Source organism: Salvelinus alpinus, chromosome 1 (assembly GCF_045679555.1).
Source record: "Salvelinus alpinus chromosome 1, SLU_Salpinus.1, whole genome shotgun sequence".
Lineage (NCBI taxonomy): Eukaryota > Metazoa > Chordata > Actinopteri > Salmoniformes > Salmonidae > Salvelinus > Salvelinus alpinus.
In genome coordinates, this window is record NC_092086.1 from 89,513,463 (window position 1) to 89,534,484 (window position 21,022).

Below are 21,022 nucleotides of genomic sequence, written 5' to 3' on the forward strand. Positions count from 1 at the left end.
ACAGGGAGACAGGACGGACAGCTGATCGTCCTCGCAGTGGCAGACCATGTGTAACAACACCTGCACAGGATCGGTACATCCGAACATCAAACCTGCGGGACAGGTACAGGATGGCAACCACAACTGCACAAGTTACGCCAGGAACGCACAATCCCTCCATTAGTGCTCAGACTGTCCGCAATAGGCTGAGAGAGGCTGGACTGAGGGCTTGTAGGCCTGTTGTAAGGCAGGTCCTCACCAAACATCACCGGCAACAACGTCGCCTATGGGTACAAACCCACCGTCGCTGGACCAGACAGCACTGGCAAAAACTGCTCTTCACTGATGAGTCGTGGTTTTGTCTCACCGGGGGTGATGGTCGGATTCGCGTTTATCGTTGAAGGAATGAGCGTTACACCGAGGCCTGTACTCTGGAGTGGGATCGATTTGGAGGTGGAGGGTCCGTCATGGTCTGGTGCGGTGTGTCACAGCATCATCGGACTGAGCTTGTTGTCATTGCAGGCAATCTCAACGCTGTGCGTTACAAGGAAGACATCCTCCTCCCTCATGTGGTACCCTTCCTGCAGGCTCATCCTGACATGACCCTCCAGCATGACAATGCCACCAGCAATACTGCTCGTTCTGTGCATGATTAACTGTAAGACAGGAATGTCAGTGTTCTGCCATGGCCAGCAAAGAGCCCGCATCTTAATCCCATTGAGCACGTCTGGGACCTGTTGGATCGGAGGGTGAGGGCTAGAGCCTTGGTGGAAGAGTGGGGTAACATCTCACAGCAAGAACTGTGGGAGGAGGAGATGCACTGCAGTACTTAATACATCTGGTGGCCACACCAGATACTGACTGTTACTTTTGATTTGGACCCCCCCTTTGTTCAGGGACACATTATTCAATTTCTGTTAGTCACATGTCTGTGCAACTTGTTCAATTCTTGTTATGTTCATACCAATATTTACACCTGTTAATTTTGCTGAAAATTAACGCAGTTGACAGTGAGAGGACATTTCTTTTTTTTCTGAGTTTATATATATATATTATATAAACTGTTTACGACAATACGTTACATATTTCATAATGCCTTATTTTGATTGCCATGTTTTACCACAACACAGTGGTGTTAGGGACCTACAGATCAGGCCTTCAAGTCACATTATGCTGGCTTGCAAAGTGATATATAATTCCTATTGGAATCCAGCCAGAGTTAGGATATCCAACCGTTGGGATTTTTATACACTGGCAACCTGCATTCAGAATAAATGTCAGGGTTAGAAACATTGATAATGGAGACTACCTAAAAAAAATTCAGTAAAAGGTTAAATAAATCTAAGGGGCAGTGATAATTACCCCATTCTCATTTGCACCCAAACATATCAGTGTTTGTGCGTGCTTTAAGTGTGAACATAAACCTAACCAGCTGAAAACCATAGTTTCCTATTGGCTCAGTCTCCCCTTTGGAATCTGGCCTGACTGGCTGCTGTGTGGCTCAACCACACCTACCATGGTTTGAAATTTGATATGGAGGAAGAGATCAGACAGAGAACATTATCTTCTCTCAGTCTACTGGCAGTGAAACCAGGCGAAACCAGACTGAAACTCTGATCAGTTCAGGCCAAAAACATAAACATCCGATTTCTAGATTTGTGAATTAGCCAAGATATTACACCAAGGGATATCTGAGACTCTTTCTACAGCCCATTATTTTTCTCTGACGTTGTCAACGTAAAATTTTATTTTATTTTTTTATTTAACCAGGTAGGCTAGTTGAGAACAAGTTCTCATTTACAACTGCGACCTGGCCAAGATAAAGCAAAGCAGTGCGACACAAACAACAACACAGAGTTAAAACATGGTATAACCAAACATACAGTCAATAATACAATAGAGAAAGTCTATATACAGTGTGTGCCAATGAGGTAGAATAAGGGGGTGAGGCAATAAAAAGGCCATAGTGGCGAAATGATTACAGTATGGCAAATTAAACACTTGGGTGATAGATGTGCAGAAGATGTGCAAGTAGTGATACTGGGGTGCAAAGGAGCAAAATAAATAACAATATGGTGATGAGATAGTTGGATGGGCTATTTACAGATTGGCTATGTACAGGTGCAGTGATCTGTGAGCTGCTCTGACAGCTGGTGCTTAAAGCTAGTGAGGGAGATATGAGTCTCCAGCTTCAGTGATTTTTGCAGTTCATTCCAGTCATTGGCAGCAGAGAACTGGAAGGAAAGGTGGCCGAAAGAGGAATTGGCTTTTGGGGTGACCAGTGAAATATACCTGCTGGAGCGCGTGCTGCGGGTGGGTGCTGCTATGGTGACCAGTGAGCTGAGATAAGGCGGGGCTTTATCTAGCAACGACTTATAGATGACCTGGAGCCAGTGGGTTTGGCGACGGATATGAAGCGAGGGCCAGCCAACGGGCGCATACAGGTCATAGTGGTGGGTAGTATATGGGGCTTTGGTGACAAAACGGATGGCACTGTGATAGACTGCATCCAATTTGCTGAGTAGTGTTGGAGGCTGTTTTGTAAATGACATCGCCGAAGTCAAGGATCGGTAGGATAGTCAGTTTTGCTAGGGTATGTTTGGCAGCATGAGTGAAGGATGCTTTGGATTGGAGATGTTTGATGTGAGTCTGGAAGGAGAGTTTACAGTCTAACCAGACACCTAGGTATTTGTAGTTGTCCACATATTCTAAATCAGAACCGTCCAGAGTAGTGATGCTGGACGGGTAGGTAGGTGTGGGCAGCGATCGGTTGAAGAGCATGCATTTAGTTTTGCTTGCATTTAAGAGCAGTTGGAGGCCACGGAAGGAGAGTTGTATGGCATTGAAGCTCGTCTGGAGGTTAGTTAACACAGTGTCAAAAGAAGGGCCAGAAGTATACAGAATGGTGTTGTCTGCGTAGAGGTGGATCAGAGACACACCAGCAGCAAGAGCGACATTATTGATGTATACAGAGAAAAGAGTCGGCCCGAGGATTGAACCCTGTGGCACCCCCATAGAGACTGCCAGAGGTCCGGACAACAGGCCCAAACTGTTGCATATACCCTGACCCTGCGTGCAATGAATGCAAGAGAAATGACACAATTTCACCTGGTTAATATTGCCTGCTAACCTGGATTTCTTTTAGCTAAATATGCAGGTTTAAAAATATATACTTGTGTATTGATTTTAAGAAAGGCATTGATGTTTATGGTTAAGTACACATTGGAGCAATGACAGTCATTGATTGATTGTTTTTTATAAGATAAGTTTAATGCTAGCTAGCAACTTACCTTAGCTTACTGAATTCGCTAACAGGCAGGTTCCTCGTGGAGTGCAATGTAATCAGGTGTTAGAGCATTGGACTAGTTAACTGTAAGGTTGCAAGATTGCATCCCCCGAGCTGACAAGGTAAAAAATCTGTCGTTCTGCCCGTCCTAGGCCGTTATTGAAAATAAGAATGTGTTCTTAACTGACTTGCCTAGTTAAATAAAGATTAAATAAAGGTGGGAAAAAAAATATATAATAATAATAAAAAAAAATTAAAAATCGTCGCCCAAAAATACCGATTTCCAATTGTTATGAAAACTTGAAATCGGCCCCGATTAATCGGCCATTCCGTTTAATCGGTCGACCCCTAGTCTAGAGTGTCTCGCCCTTTGGTCTAGAGTGACCGCGGCAGCTATTAAGCTATTGCCTACAATAGACGGGCCCTATCTATTGATTGTCCTGATATAGGACAGCCAGCCATTATGAGGCACCAGGATCCAGTCGCTGAACCAGTCGCTGAGTGGATGAAGTGGAAACTGAGCCAGTGTTGTGAGAGCATGATGGTTCTGCCTGTACTGACCTGTAAAATGTAGGGGCGGCGGCTCATTCTAAATATTTTACGGCGTGGTTTGCTCACAGCTCTTTTTGTGCAACTGTGAGTGAGAGAGTCATTCCAGTTGATCTAATCTGTTGTGTTTTGTCTTTACATGTTAAATATGACTAGGGTTAGTTATGGTGTCTTTTGAAAGACTCCTTTAAGGCCTTGTGTCAGTTGAGGACTGTTGACAAAATCAGTGGTTCTCAATTCTCTCCTCAGGGACCCCCAGCTGTTCCAGGGCTAGCACACCTCATTCAACTTGTGAATTAACACCTATGGAATTTTAATATCGCTACCAGAAGTAAAACCCTGTATGTTTCTTCAAAATGTTCTTTGTAGAACCTTTGAGATTAAGAACGGTTCTTTAAGAACGGTTCTTTATAGAACCATTCTCAATAATGGCTCTATGAAGAACCATAAAAAATGGGTTATATCACAAAAAAGGGTCATGGCTAGAAGGGATACAGCTGTTGTCAAATTAGCGTAAATGTTTATTAGAGGCTCGAGCCCTGCACAGGCATGAATTTTAAGGCCCTACCCTACCCATGCCTGTGACGTTCAGGCCCTACCCTACCCATGCCCGTGACGTTCAGGCCCTACCCTACCCATGCCCGTGACGTTCAGGCCCTACCCATGCCCGTGACGATCAGGCCCTACCCTACCCATGCCCATGACATTCAGGCCCTACCCTACCCATGCCCGTGACGTTCAGGCCCTACCCTACCCATGCCCGTGACATTCAGGCCCTACCCTACCCATGCCCGTGACGTTCAGGCCCTACCCTACCCATGCCCGTGACGTTCAGGCCCTACCCTACCCATGCCCGTGACGTTCAGGCCCTACCCATGCCCGTGACGATCAGGCCCTACCCTACCCATGCCCGTGACATTCAGGCCCTACCCATGCCCGTGACGATCAGGCCCTACCCATGCCTGTGACGTTCAGGCCCTACCCTACCCATGCCCGTGACATTCAGGCCCTACCCTACCCATGCCCGTGACGTTCAGGCCCTACCCTACCCATGCCCGTGACGTTCAGGCCCTACCCTACCCATGCCCGTGACGTTCAGGCCCTACCCTACCCATGCCCGTGACGTTCAGGCCCTACCCTACCCATGCCCGTGACGTTCAGGCCCTACCCATGCCCGTGACGATCAGGCCCTACCCTACCCATGCCTGTGACATTCAGGCCCTACCCTACCCATGCCCGTGACGTTCAGGCCCTACCCTACCCATGCCCGTGACGTTCAGGCCCTACCCTACTCAGGCCTGTGACGTTCAGGCCCTACCCTACCCAGGCCCGTGATGTTCAGGCCTTACCCTACCCATGCCCGTGACGTTCAGGCCCTACCCATGCCCGTGACGTTCAGGCCCTACCCTACCCATGCCCGTGACGTTCAGGCCCTACCCATGCCCGTGACGTTCAGGCCCTACCCATGCCCGTGACGTACAGGCCTTACCCTACCCATGCCCGTGACGTTCAGGCCCGTGACGTTCAGGCCCTCTCTTCCTGCGCACGGTCAGCTCGCTCTGCATGCACTCTGCTCTGTCTGTGTACTATTAATATGATTCCAATGGAGTTTCCCATCTCCTCAAAAGTATCTCTGGCTCTGCTCTACGACCAAAGAGACGTGAGAGAGCAGTAAGCTTCTTTTGGTTACTCTAAGCAAATGGCTCAGCTTCAAAATATTAGTGATCAATTTAGTGATACCCAAGCACTACCCGTACCCTAGTTATTGATGAAAAACAGGCTATACCCGGTCCTAACGCGATGTATAACGTCGGGGCCCGTCGAGCTCGGGTCGGGTAGCAGAGCTCTGTTAGAGGCCCTCCTGTTGGCCGCAGAGACAACATTTTGCGGTTTTAAAGCCTTCAATTCTACATAGTTTGGGAGCGGAAAGAACATTTTAAAGATAGTTTCCTGCAATTCTATTCATTTTGTCATGGGGCTGAGAGAATAATTGCATTTTCAAAGCTAATTTCCTGCAATTCTACACATTCTTCCATTGAGCTGAGAGAAAATGTGCCATTCTACACATTTTGCAGTGGCTCATGCCGTGTTCTATTGCGATCTGAGTGACTGCTCAGACATTATAGCAAAATCAATGGGGGGGCCCCATGCCATGCCATTTTTTGCATTTTAGATTCTCCCTGACTGTCTAGTTTTTATTTTGGTGAGTCTTTGTTCCCCAAAATGTACTTATTAAATAATATATTGTTCCATTATCTTTTCTACATACTTTATATCTAGTTTTAGTCATTTAAGTTTACACTGAAAATGTTTTACCATACCGAAAATTATATGATTAAATCAGTATTTTTGGGGCAAGGAACAGTTGCATGTGTTGTGTTGTAGGAAACCGACTGTAGGGTAATTGATTCAATGATTGTAGATGTCTCTCTCTTTTGCTTGTGATAGATTGATGTGTAAGATTGAACTTTTTCCCTCTCTTTTTCCTCAGGAGGTAGAAGAGGACAGTGTGGAGGAGAGGGTGGTGGAGAGGGTGATAGAGAACGTGTCTCAGGTGAAGATAAAGTGCAAGGTGAGGGAGGTACAACCAGTGGTGAAGATGGACACACGTTTCTTTGGAGAGCTGCTGGCGGAGGTTTATAGGAAGAACTGTGACATCCACACGTGCATCTCAGAACACGTGGCCAAGATACGCGGACGGTGGGTTTAGGTTTTTCAACATAAAGCCTTTTTAATGTGTAGGGCTTATAGCTTTGTTATAGCTTTGTTTTTCCTCCAGCACCAACCATAAAACATAACATACTAAGAAAAACAATAAGGAAGCAAGACAGAAACCAAAGGGAGAAAGTACTGTAACTCTATCTCCTTCTAAACTGTAGGGGTAGTTTCGGGTGCTGGTTGAGTATTTCAATAATCAGTGTTAGCTCTGGCTCTCCTCTCCTCAGTTTCACACTTGGTTCAGAATGTCACACTTGCTCTAATTCAATTTGTCATGCTAGATCATAAAATACTGTATGAGGTTTGTCAGGTTAGGTCATAAAATACTGTATTAGGTTTGTCAGGTTAGGTCATAAAATACTGGATGAGGTTTGAGGCGCAGGCACTGCTACTCTGTAACCCATAGAGACTACAGTTTTGGGGGAATATAACGCTCCTGGAGCCATTAAAGAACAGTCTCTAGTAGTCATAGTCAACACATTTTACATAAACTTTCTAGACTCACTAGCTAGGCCATATAATATGTACAGTAACGCTATGGAATGTACAACACCCTAATGTTTTTTGGGATAATCTGCTCAGCAACAATGTTTCCCAAGGAGTCCTGTAATTACAACTGTCAGTCAGACCTCTCTTTCTCTAGACTCTCTGTTTACTCATAGTGCCTGTGATTCACTGAGCAAACACACCCCTCTGTTTCCCTGTCCTTCTGCATCCATGTGAACCTGTGTAGAGACACAGCAATGATTTATAGACCAGTCTGATTAGGATTAGACTAAGTGTGTGCGTGTGTGTGTGTGTGTGTGTGTGCGTGCGTGTGTGCGTGTGTGTGTGTGCGTGCCTCATGACCTGTCATGTTCTTCAGTGTTTACCTTTCCATCTCTCTCCCAGGAAACACCTCCTGGACCCCAGCAACGACTACAAGGTACAGCGGGGACGGAGGGGCGGCTGCCATGATGGTTTTACACAGTACATCATATAAGTCTTGTACTGTACGGTTTAAACAGTTACAGTGCATTCTGAAAGTATTCAGACCACGTTACAGTCTTATTCTATCATCAATCTACAAACAATACCCCATAATTACAAAGTAAAAACAGGTTTAGATTTTTGGTGTGCAAATGTATAAAAAAATATTGAAAAAATAAATATGACATTTACATAAGTATTCAGACCCTTTACACAGTACTTTGTTGAAGCACCTTTGGAAGTGATTATAGCCTTCGAATCTTCTTGGGTATGACACTGCAAGCGTGGCACACCTGTATTTGGAGAGTTTTTCCCATTCTCTGCAGATCATCTCAAGCTCTGTCAGGTTGGATGGGGAGCGTCACTGCACAGCTATTTTCAGGTCTCCAGAGATGTTAGATCGGGTTCAAGTCCAGGCTCTGGCTGGGCCACTCAAGGACATTCAGAGACTTGTCCAGAAGCCACTCCTGTGTTGTCTTCGCTGTGTGCTTAGGGTCGTTGTCCTGTTGGAAGGGGAACCTTCGCCTCAGTCTGAGGTCTTGAGCGCTCTGGAGCAGCATTTCATCAAGGATCTCTCTGTACTTTGCTGCATTCATCTTTCCCTTGATCCTGACTAGTCTCCCAGTCCGTGCCGCTGAAAAACATCTCCACAGCATGATGCTGCCACCACCGTAGGGATGGTGGCAGATTTCCTCCAGACATGACACTTGGCATTCAGGCCAAAGAGTTCCATCTTGGTTTCATCAGACCAGAGAATCTTGTTTCTCATGGTCTGAGAGTACTTTAGGTGCCTTTTCGGGAAACTAGAACTGGGCTGTCGTGCCTTTTACTTAGGAGTGGCTTCCGTCTGGCCACTCTACCATAAAGGCCTGATTGGTGGAGTGCTGCAGAGATGGTTGTCCTTCTGGAAGGTTCTCCCATTTCCACAGAGGAACTCTGGAGCTTTGTCAGAGTGACCATCGGGTTCTTGGTCACCTCCCTGACCAAGGCCCTTCTCCCCCGATTGCTCAGTTTGGCCGGGCGGCCAGCGCTAAGAAGAGTCTTGGTGGTTCTAAACTTCTCCCTTTTAAGAATGATGGAGGTCAACTATGTGTCTCATAGCAAAGAGTCTGAATACTTATGTAAATAAGATATTTCAGTTTTTTTATGATTTTAAATGTGCTATTATGCGGTATTATGTGTAGATTGAGGAGGATAAATATTTATTTGATCCATTTCAAATAAGCCTGTAACGTAACAAAATGTGTAAAAAGGGAAGGAGTCTGAATACTTTTTGAATGAAGTAGGGAAAAGCACAATGGTTTTGTTAGTATAGTTATTTTCTCACTAGGTGCTCAAAGTGCTCTTTAGAAGAAGGTAACCATTCGAAACATGAAAGACTAAACGTGTGTGTGTGTGTGTGTATTTGTCCAGATGGAGAGAGAGGACATCGAGGCCCTGATCCCCAAAGGAGCATCTGAACTGACCAAACAGCAGATCCGTTACCTGCTGCAGGTAACACCTGTTTCTATTGGCTGTTTAACAGTGTTCTCCAAGAACATTCCCTCACAGTCTTTCCCTCTATTAATCACTCTCTCCTGTTAGTCTTGTTTTTCTCACATATCTTCTCTGACCTCCTCCCCCCCTCTCTCCCGCTCTCTCAGACCCGTATGACAGCTGACAAGACAATGCGTCTCCTGCTGACCACCTTCAGCAGCCTGAGGGAGGAGCTGATCCACATGTCAGAGGACCTGAGGGTAAGACCTGGGGAGCGGGCCCCTAAAATAGCCTCTAATGGCTCTTTTCTAAACTGTCCCATTGAAATATACATGTAGGCAGTCTAACAGAGTATTACTGCGTCTGTCTCTGTTAATGATTTATAAATGCACTAGATCAGTGGTTCCCATCCTTTTTCGGTTACTGTACCACCAACTGTTTTTTGCTCTGCCCTGAGTACTCCTGAAGTACCCCCTCACGCGCATTTTACCAGTAAGCCTATGGTGTCATGGGTCTTCTCAAGTACCCCCTAAGGATAGGCCAAGTACCCCCAGAGGTACCCCTGGTTTGGAACCACTGCACTAGATGACTGACAGGGGACGCTGTTAATGCATACTTTTAACTTAAATTCTGTGAGCTAAACATTAAAATGTACAAATGTATAAAACCATTTTCCTTAAAGTATAACTTTTTTGAAAGTACTAATGTTACTGTCTTCACGACAACAAAAAATACTTTGGTCTCTGTTCTCCCAGCGTCTGGAGAGTGAGAAGGAGACCCTGGAGAGAGACTTAAGCTTCAAGGCTGACCAGGCTGAGCAGTATGACCGCCTCCTAGAGGCCGTACGAGAGAACAACAGACAGCTACAGGTAGGTGTGTGTGTTGGGGGAGTTTGTTTGTGTGTGTCTTCCACTGTGTGTTGCTTGTGTGGGTTTGCCTGTGTGTACACCTCCTCTGCCATATATGTTAGTGCAATGGGTGCATACAGTATATGTGTGAGCAACTCTGTCCATCCATCCATATAGATATCTCTGAAGGAGAGCAGCTCCAGCCAGCGGACCCTGGAGACTCAGATCCTGAGCAGCCACAGTACAGACTCAGGCAGGGAGTTCCGCATTAGAGAACTGGAGGGCAGCTACCGAGCCCTGGAGAAGGAGAACGAGATGCTCAAACAGAAGGTACTCTAACTTTACTCTCCATCTCTGACTCTAACCTATCACTTCAGAGCTAGAATAAACTCTTACCAATTCTTCCTGCACAAGATTACTTAACTATAGTATCTGACTGTAGAATTATTCTCATAGAACCAACTTCCTTAACTAACTTGTCTCTCTCTGTATCTGTTTTCATCCAGCTGGCCGGTCAGTGCAGCAGTAGCACCATTCAGTTTAAGACAGAGGAGTTGTCACGTCAGTACTCGGAGCAGCTAGCTGCCCTGCGCCAGGAGAAGGACAAGGAACTGCAGAGCCTCAGGGTGAGAAGCCTACAGAAATGTATGGATACAGGGATGGGCTTTCCTGCACAGTTGGAAGTAGTGTAGCAGTACTGACTGTACTTGTGGGCAGAAATATGGGTATGTAGTGTTATACTGACTATGGGTATGTAGTGTTATACTGACTATGGGTATGTAGTGTTATACTGACTATGGGTATGTAGTGTTATACTGACTATGGGTATATAGTGTTATACTGACTATGGGTATGTAGTGTTATACTGACTATGGGTATATAGTGTTATACTGACTATGGGTATGTAGTGTTATACTGACAATGGGTATATAGTGTTATACTGACTATGGGTATGTAGTGTTATACTAACTATGGGTATATAGTGTTATACTGACTATGGGTATGTAGTGTTATACTGACTATGGGTATATAGTGTTATACTGACTATGGGTATGTAGTGTTATACTGACTATGGGTATATAGTGTTATACTGACTATGGGTATGTAGTGTTATACTGACTATGGGTATGTAGTGTTATACTGACTATGGGTATGTAGTGTTATACTGACTATGGGTATGTATTGTTATACTGACTATGGGTATGTAGTGTTATACTGACTATGGGTATGTAGTGTTATACTGTTTATGGGTATGTAGTGTTATACTGTTTATGGGTATGTAGTGTTATACTGACTATGGGTATGTAGTGTTATACTGACTATGGGTATGTAGTGTTATACTGACTATGGGTATATAGTGTTATACTGACTATGGGTATGTAGTGTTATAATGACTATGGGTATATAGTGTTATACTGACTATGGGTATGTAGTGTTATACTGACTATGGGTATGTCGTGTTATACTGACTATGGGTATATAGTGTTATACTGACTATGGGTATATAGTGTTATACTGACTATGGGTATGTAGTGTTATACTGACTATGGGTATGTAGTGTTATACTGACTGGGTATGTAGTGTTATACTGACTATGGGTATATAGTGTTATACTGACTATGGGTATGTAGTGTTATACTGACTATGGGTATGTAGTGTTATAATGACTATGGGTATATAGTGTTATACTGACTATGGGTATGTAGTGTTATACTGACTATGGGTGTATAGTGTTATACTGACTATGGGTATGTAGTGTTATACTGACTATGGGTATGTAGTGTTATACTGACTATGGGTATATAGTGTTATACTGACTATGGGTATGTAGTGTTATACTGACTATGGGTATATAGTGTTATACTGACTATGGGTATGTAGTGTTATACTGACTATGGGTATATAGTGTTATACTGACTATGGGTATGTAGTGTTATACTGACTATGGGTATATAGTGTTATACTGACTATGGGTATGTAGTGTTATACTGACTATGGGTATGTATTGTTATACTGACTATGGGTATGTAGTGTTATACTGACTATGGGTATGTAGTGTTATACTGACTATGGGTATGTAGTGTTATACTGACTATGGGTATGTAGTGTTATACTGACTATGGGTATATAGTGTTATACTGACTATGGGTATGTAGTGTTATACTGACTATGGGTATGTAGTGTTATACTGACTATGGGTATGTAGTGTTATACTGACTATGGGTATGTAGTGTTATACTGACTATGGGTATGTAGTGTTATACTGACTATGGGTATGTATTGTTATACTGACTATGGGTATGTAGTGTTATACTGACTATGGGTATGTAGTGTTATACTGACAATGGGTATATAGTGTTATACTGACTATGGGTATGTAGTGTTATACTGACTATGGGTATATAGTGTTATACTGACTATGGGTATGTAGTGTTATACTGACTATGGGTATGTAGTGTTATACTGACTATGGGTGTATAGTGTTATACTGACTATGGGTATGTAGTGTTATACTGACTATGGGTATATAGTGTTATACTGACTATGGGTATGTAGTGTTATAATGACTATGGGTATATAGTGTTATACTGACTATGGGTATGTAGTGTTATACTGACTATGGGTATGTCGTGTTATACTGACTATGGGTATATAGTGTTATACTGACTATGGGTATGTAGTGTTATACTGACTATGGGTATGTAGTGTTATACTGACTGGGTATGTAGTGTTATACTGACTATGGGTATATAGTGTTATACTGACTATGGGTATGTAGTGTTATACTGACTATGGGTATGTAGTGTTATAATGACTATGGGTATATAGTGTTATACTGACTATGGGTATGTAGTGTTATACTGACTATGGGTGTATAGTGTTATACTGACTATGGGTATGTAGTGTTATACTGACTATGGGTATGTAGTGTTATACTGACTATGGGTATGTAGTGTTATACTGACTATGGGTATATAGTGTTATACTGACTATGGGTATGTAGTGTTATACTGACTATGGGTATATAGTGTTATACTGACTATGGGTATGTAGTGTTATACTGACTATGGGTATATAGTGTTATACTGACTATGGGTATGTAGTGTTATACTGACTATGGGTATGTATTGTTATACTGACTATGGGTATGTAGTGTTATACTGACTATGGGTATGTAGTGTTATACTGACTATGGGTATGTAGTGTTATACTGACTATGGGTATGTAGTGTTATACTGACTATGGGTATATAGTGTTATACTGACTATGGGTATGTAGTGTTATACTGACTATGGGTATGTAGTGTTATACTGACTATGGGTATGTAGTGTTATACTGACTATGGGTATGTAGTGTTATACTGACTATGGGTATATAGTGTTATACTGACTATGGGTATGTAGTGTTATACTGACTATGGGTATATAGTGTTATACTGACTATGGGTATGTAGTGTTATACTGACTATGTGTATGTAGTGTTATACTGACTATGGGTGTATAGTGTTATACTGACTATGGGTATGTAGTGTTATACTGACTATGGGTATATAGTGTTATACTGACTATGGGTATGTAGTGTTATACTGACTATGGGTGTATAGTGTTATACTGACTATGGGTATATAGTGTTATACTGACTATGGGTGTATAGTGTTATACTGACTATGGGTATATAGTGTTATACTGACTATGGGTATGTAGTGTTATACTGACTATGGGTATATAGTGTTATACTGACTATGGGTATGTAGTGTTAAACTGACTATGGGTATGTAGTGTTATACTGACTATGGGTATGTAGTGTTATACTGACTATGGGTGTATAGTGTTATACTGACTATGGGTATATAGTGTTATACTGACTATGGGTATGTAGTGTTATACTGACTATGGGTATGTAATGTTATACTGACTATGGGTATGTAGTGTTATACTGACTATGGGTATGTAGTGTTATACTGACTATGGGTATGTAGTGTTATACTGACTATGGGTATGTAGTGTTATACTGACTATGGGTATGTAGTGTTATACTGACTATGGGTATGTAGTGTTATACTGACTATATGTATGTAGTGTTATACTGACTATGGGTATGTAGTGTTATACTGATTATGGGTATGTAGTGTTATACTGACTATGGGTATGTAGTGTTATACTGACTATGGGTATGTAGTGTTATACTGACTATGGGTATGTAGTGTTATACTGACTATGGGTATGTAGTGTTATACTGACTATGGGTATGTAGTGTTATACTGACTATGGGTATGTAGTGTTATACTGACTATGGGTGTGTAGTGTTATACTGACTATGGGTGTGTAGTGTTATACTGACTATGGGTGTATAGTGTTATACTGACTATGGGTATGTAGTGTTATACTGACTATGGGTGTAACGGCTGTCGTAGTCGTTCTCCTCCTCAGACGAGGAGGAGCATGGATCGGACCAAGATGCAGAGTAGTTAGTGTTCATATTTTAATGAAAAATCAACAAAACACTTCAAAATACAAAACCAACAAACGTGACAAACCCGAAACAGTCCTGTGTGGCCCAAACACAGTCACAGGAACAAACACCCACCAAACACAAGTGAAACCCAGGCTGCCTAAGTATGATTCTCAATCAGGGACAACGATTGACAGCTGTCTCTGATTGAGAATCATACCAGGCCGAACACCAAATCCCAACATAGAAAATCAACCATAGACCAACCCACCCAACTCACGCCCTGACCAACTAAAATAAATACAAGACAAAGGAAAACAGGTCAGGAACGTGACAGAACCCCCCCCTTAAGGTGCGAACTCCGGGCGCACCAGTACAAAGTCTAGGGGAGGGTCTGGGTGGGCGTCTGTCCACGGTGGCGGCTCTGGCGCTGGTCGTGGTCCCCACCCCACCATAGTCAACCCCCGCTTCCGTGGCCTCCTCCCAATATCCACCCTCCATGTCAATCCCACTACTCCAAAGGGCAGTAACAGACTGAGGGGCAGCACCGGACTGAGGGGCAGCACCGGACTGAGGCGCAGCACCGGACTGAGGCGCAGCACCGGACTGAGGCGCAGCACCGGACTGAGGGGCAGCACCGGACTGAGGGGCAGCACCGGACTGAGGGGCGGATCCTGGCTGGCTGGCTCTGGCGGATCCTGGCTGGCTGGCGGAAGGCTCTGGCGGATCCTGGCTGGCGGAAGGCTCTGGCGGATCCTGGCTGGCGGAAGGCTCTGGCGGATCCTGGCTGGCGGAAGGCTCTGGCGGATCCTGGCTGGCGGAAGGCTCTGGCGGATCCTGGCTGGCGGAAGGCTCTGGCGGATCCTGGCTGGCGGAAGGCTCTGGCGGATCCTGGCTGGCGGAAGGCTCCGGCGGATCCTGGCTGGCGGAAGGCTCCGGCGGATCCTGGCTGGCGGAAGGCTCCGGCGGATCCTGGCTGGCGGAAGGCTCCGGCGGATCCTGGCTGGCGGAAGGCTCCGGCGGATCCTGGCTGGCGGAAGGCTCCGGCGGATCCTGGCTGGCGGAAGGCTCCGGCGGATCCTGGCTGGCGGAAGGCTCCGGCAGCTCCTGGCTGGACGGCTCCGGCTGGTCCTGGCTGGACGGCTCTGGCTGGTCCTGGCTGGATGGCTCTGAAGGCTCGGGACAGACGGGCAGCTCGGGACAGACGGGCAGCGCTGGGCAGGCAAGCAGCGCAGGCGGCGTTGGGCAGACGGCCGACTCTGACCTGCTGAGGCGCACAGTAGGCCTGGTGCGTGGTGCCGGAACTGGAGGCACTGGGCTGGAGACACGCACCACAGGGAGAGTGCGTGGAGGAGGAACAGGGCTCTGGAAACGCACTGGAAGCCTGGTGCGTGGTGTCGGCACTGATGGTACTGGGCTGGGGTGGGAAGGTGGCGCCGGATATACCGGACCGTGAAGGAGGACACGCGCTCTTGAGCACCGAGCCTCCCCAACCTTACCAGGTTGAATGGTCCCCGTAGCCCTGCCAGTGCGGCGAGGTGGAATAGCCCGCACTGGGCTATGCTGGTGAACCGGGGACACCCTCTGTAAGGCTGGTGCCATGTACGCCAGGAACAAACACCCACCAAACACAAGTGAAACCCAGGCTGCCTAAGTATGATTCTCAATCAGGGACAACGATTGACAGCTGTCTCTGATTGAGAATCATACCAGGCCGGCCACCAAATCCCAACATAGAAAATCAACCATAGACCATCCCACCCAACTCACGCCCTGACCAACTAAAATAAATACAAGACAAAGGAAAACAGGTCAGGAACGTGACAATGGGTATATTGTGTTATATTGACTATGGGTATATTGTGTTATACTGACTATGGGGATATAGTGTTATACTGACTATGTGTGTCTCTGACTATGTGTGTGTCTGTCCAGACCCAGCTGACACGGATCACCACGGAGTACACCACGGAGAGATCAGGTGACAAGAGCCTGCAGCTCCGCATCACACAGCTGCTGACAACACTGGAGCAGCGGGAGGTTGTCATCAAACGTCAGGAAGAGGTCAGGGGTCATAGTTACTGGTCAATGTTCAGCCTTTAGGCACAGATCTAGGATCAGATCTAAGAAAAAACTCCAACAAGATTTGTATGTATTGCCTGACTTAAACTCCCTTAAGAGAACCAAACTAACCCAACAGGTTTGGATTAGGGGGAAAAACCTGCTTTTAGGGTCTTTCATCTCATTTGTTCCCATAATCAAGTTATGGGTTTTTTGGTCCGGCCAGTCTGACTACATTCTCTCACAGTCCTTGTGTTAACGTGGCTCTGAAGGTTCTTTTAATTTCACCTTAGGAATGTGTTTATCTGACACGCGTGTACACCTTTAGCTACATCATTAACACCTGTTTACAGCACAGGCCTACTTCCTCCTCCCTTCTTATTCATCTCTGACCTCCCATTTCTGACCTTTAACCATCAGGAGATCTGGCGACTGCAGCAGCAGAAGAGCGACAGCGCCAAGAATGTCACCACAACCACTATCACCAAAAGGTCAGTCCCCCACAACACCATGAGCCTATTTTATGGGGAATATTTGGAAGAAGCTCCCCTAAAATGGGTTAATGTAATTTAGGATGCCTAGTGTGGTATTTCCCAAAACAGGATTTTGTACTGGTATACAGTAAGAACATAACCAACCAGTATGCGGTCCTTACTGTGTATAACTGATGTGTAGGTACAGTAACCAGTACCCCCTCCTGGGCCTGCTGAGTGATGACTTCCAATCTACATTGCCCATCAAGGACGCCAAGACCATCGTCATCAAGAGCCGGACAGGGGAGATTATCAAACAGGTAGAGTAGAGCAGGTAAGAAGTATAAGCTAGATGGCCATGCTAGAATGGACAAACTATAGTATAGCTATACTGTAAGAACTGACGAGTAACAACATCAGGTATTGTTCTCAGTTTAGAGTTTGAAGTGAGGGGTAAGATTAGGGAAATAATTAAGGTTAGGGTAAGTGGTTAAAAGTGAAATATGATTAGTGATGTCCATTCTGACATGGCCAAATAGTGTTAACCATGTGTGTACTGTCACGGGGAACCAGGAGGGAGAGAGCTTGGGTTCCTTACTGGGCCCTGTCAGAAGCTGGGCCAGGGGTCGCTGTGTGAGGAGGGATGATGAGAGGCTGATGGATGGATGGAGGCAATTCCCTCTATGGTCCTGGAGAGCTAGGCACTGATGGCATGGAGAGACCATGTTCAATTCTGCCTCTGTCTGTTAGTAGTAAAATAAATGGATGTTCTCCCAACTCTACTAAATTCCACATCAGGGTGGTATGTTTAATTGGACAGGTGTCCTTCTTTGTGAGAAGCATGCAAGAGGTAGTGATTGAGTTGGAGTGGATATGCAGTGCATTCAGAAAGTATTCAGACCCCCCTTTCCAAATGTTGTTACGTTACAGCCTTATTCTAAAATTGCAAAAATTATTTTTTCCCTCATCAATCTACAAACAATACCCCATAATGACAAATCAAAAACAGGTTCAGATTTTTGGAGTGCAAATGTATTTAAAAAAAGAAGGAAATATGACATTAACATAAGTATTCAGACCCTTTACTCAGTACTTTGTTGAAGCACCTTTGGAAGCGATTATAGCCTCGTGTCTTCTTGGGTATGACACTACAAGTTTGGCACACCTGTATTTGGGGAGTTTTTCCCATTCTCTGCAGATCATCTCAAGCTCTGTCAGGTTGGATGGGGAGTGTCACTGCATAGCTATTTTCAGGTCTCTCCAGAGATGTTAGATCGGGTTCAAGTCCAGGCTCTGGCTGGGCCACTCAAGGACATTCAGAGACTTGTCCAGAAACCACTCCTGTGTTGTCTTGGCTGTGTGCTTAGGGTCGTTGTCCTGTTGGAAGGGGAACCTTCGCCTCAGTCTGAGGTCTTGAGCGCTCTGGAGCAGATTTTCATCAAGGATCTCTCTGTACTTTGCTACGTTCATCTTTCCCTCGATCCTGACTAGTCTCCCAGTCCGTGCCGCTGCAAAACATCTCCACAGCATGAGGCTGCCACCACCATAGGGATGGTGGCAGATTTCCTCCAGACGTGACGCTTGGCATTCAGGCCAAAGAGTTCCATCTTGGTTTCATCAGACCAGAGAATCTTGTTTCTCATGGTCTGAGAGTACTTTAGGTGCCTTTTGGGACACTCCACGTGGGCTGTCGTGCCTTTTACTTAGGAGTGGCTTCTGTATCGTAAAGGCCTGTTTGGTGGAGTGCTGCAGAGATGGTTGTCCTTCTGGAAGGTTCTCCCGTCTCCACAGAGGAACTCTGGAGCTCTGTCAGAGTGACCATCGGGTTCTTGGTCACCAAGGCCCTTCTCCCCCGATTGCTCAGTTTGGCCGGACGGCCAGCTCTAGGAAGAGTCTTGGTGGTTCCAAACGTCTTCCATTTAAGAATGATGGAGGCCACTGTGTTCGTGGGGACTTTCAATGCTGCAGACATTTTTTAGTACCCTTCCCCAGATCTGTGCCTCGACACAATCCTGTCTCGGAGCTCTACGAACAAGTCCTTCCACCTCATGGCTTGGTTTTTGCTCTGACATGCACTGTTAACTGTGGGACCTTATATAGACAGTATAACACTTATATGCCTTTCCAAATCCTGTCCAAGCAATTGAATTTACCACAGGTGGACACCGATCAAGTTGTAGAAAAATTTCAAAGATGATCAATGGAAACAGGATGCACCTGAGCTCAATTTTGAGTCTCATAGCAAAGGGTCTGAATACTTATGTAAATAAGTATTCAGACAATGGGGTATTGTGTGTAGATTGATGAGGACTTTTTTTTTAATCTAATCCTTTTTAGTATAAAGCTGTAACGTAATAAAATGTGGAAAAAGTAAAGGGGCTGAATACTTTCTGAATGCACTGTTGGGTGACATTATCGACTTTTCCAGGGATTGGAGATCCACTGTTAGTTTTAGAGCTGTCATGACGTCTGAATCAAAGCTGTCATTAGCACTAGTCAAAACAACAACATCAATCAGAGGGTTAGATAAGATCAAGCTTTTTGTCTTTCCAAGACATAATGAAAGAGTTGTGTGGCAGATTTATACTGAGTGAGAAAAAGCGAGAAACAGACATGTAATTAAGTACATCTGATGGATTAGTCCTTCACGCCATAACGACTGTATCCATGTTGTTTATTTTGAAACAGAAAATCATTACAACCCCTTAAAGAGACTGCTTCTCTCTGCTCCGCACAGGAATGAAGGACAAGAAGACCCTGATGTTCCCCCTCCCTCCCACACTCCGTCCGTCCCTCCCCTTCTCCCCCCGCAGCTGCCGTCTCCCACTTCCTCAGGGCTCCCAGGGTGGTGGTGGTAGGGTCAACACCCCTATATTTGGGATGAGTGGTTTGGAACAAATGGGGTTAGACGAGAGGCTTGACTTTGGTTAGGATAGGGACACCAAATACTCAACCACCAAATATGTTATAGTAGAAGCTTATGCTACAGCCACGAGGGCTGGGGAGGGGACAGGGAAGAGGGGGCTTATTAGTGTGCAGCTATCTAGTCCTCTGTCCTCCATGGAGCCAGCACTACCCTGCTAATCTTGGGGACAACTCCTCTAAAGGCGTTATGGTTACTTTGCATGTAAATAAGTTAGCTAAATATGCTTTAATTATGCGCTAATTAAAAAGACTATGGTGAAACTCGCTTTGGCAGACATTTAATAAAAATGGCCACCTCTGTTCTGGTCATTTGCTATTCTTTTGTGGCAAGGTAATGGTACATAAGTGCGATATGTTTTAGATGCATTTTGTTTCATGTTTAAACCTTAAGAGGTGCATGGGTTTGTTTTGAATGAGGGGTTATTTGAATGGAATGCTGTGCTTGGGGTTGGGGGTTGGAGTGGGTGTATGAGAATATGAATGACTGGGTTGGACATGGACTGGTGCATGGTTCTATGGGTAATATACCTTAGTGGATGACCTGGTCATTTTAGAAGCACAATAAACACTGTATGGAGTACTTTGTTTTTCCTTCAATTGTTATATGCTTAAGTTCTCTTTAATGTGCTCTCACATTTAAAGTCAGCCTGTTCTTTTCTAATTAGGCCTTAACCTCTGCTTTTTGGAACTGTGATTAAAATGTAGAATTTAACGTCACTTGTCTTTAATTTTTTTATGTGTTTTATTTTATTTTTTACCTATGAAACGCCAATAATTAGGCCTCGGGGCAACTACTATATTATCCAGTAGGGTGCCACTGTCAGTGTGCAGTTACCTTCTTGTGGCAGCAGAGGGGGCCAGTGGCCTACAGTTGTGGCTCAGAGTGACGGAGTGGTATGGAGCATCCCCCTCTGCTCTGCTCTCAATGAATGAGGTCATGATATCTCTGTAGGGCTTGGCTCAGGCAGACTGTCAACCATTTCACTGTCCCATTCACTGGACTTTCTGTCTGACGATGCACACATGCCCTGTGATCTATATATGCTTGGTAATGGTAGTAGGACACTAGTACCTAGATATTGCAGTGCTATTAGTAGTATTAACAGTCAAATAAGTACAATTATTAGTTGTGTTGTTAGTGTGTGAGAAACTTTTGTGACACATTTCTTGACTGAACCATTTCTGTTTTATGCATGCTTCATGAATTAGTGATTAGTCTCTGGTAGGTCCTCAACTGCTCTCTTCAGGAGAATGAGGTCGGAGGGAAGCTACGGCTCCTAAAGGAA

At 44.9% G+C, this 21,022-nt stretch overlaps 1 protein-coding gene across 2 annotated transcripts in view; it reads left to right on the forward strand.

The window, feature by feature from the left end:
• LOC139533389 (protein POF1B-like) overlaps positions 1-20,448 on the forward strand; it is a 36,437-nt gene extending 15,989 nt beyond the window's left edge. The window contains exons 3-13 of one of the 2 annotated variants that reach the window (XM_071331434.1): positions 6,306-6,514; positions 7,424-7,457; positions 8,915-8,995; positions 9,145-9,237; positions 9,733-9,846; positions 10,003-10,155; positions 10,332-10,451; positions 16,213-16,341; positions 16,759-16,829; positions 17,014-17,145; positions 19,549-20,448. In XM_071331434.1, the coding sequence (XP_071187535.1) occupies positions 6,306-6,514; positions 7,424-7,457; positions 8,915-8,995; positions 9,145-9,237; positions 9,733-9,846; positions 10,003-10,155; positions 10,332-10,451; positions 16,213-16,341; positions 16,759-16,829; positions 17,014-17,140 (1,131 nt within the window). In that variant the 3' untranslated portion in view covers positions 17,141-17,145; positions 19,549-20,448. The remainder of the gene's footprint in view (positions 1-6,305; positions 6,515-7,423; positions 7,458-8,914; positions 8,996-9,144; positions 9,238-9,732; positions 9,847-10,002; positions 10,156-10,331; positions 10,452-16,212; positions 16,342-16,758; positions 16,830-17,013; positions 17,146-19,548) is intronic. The other variant, XM_071331440.1, reaches the window with a different exon arrangement.
• Positions 20,449-21,022: the final 574 nt, after the last annotated feature.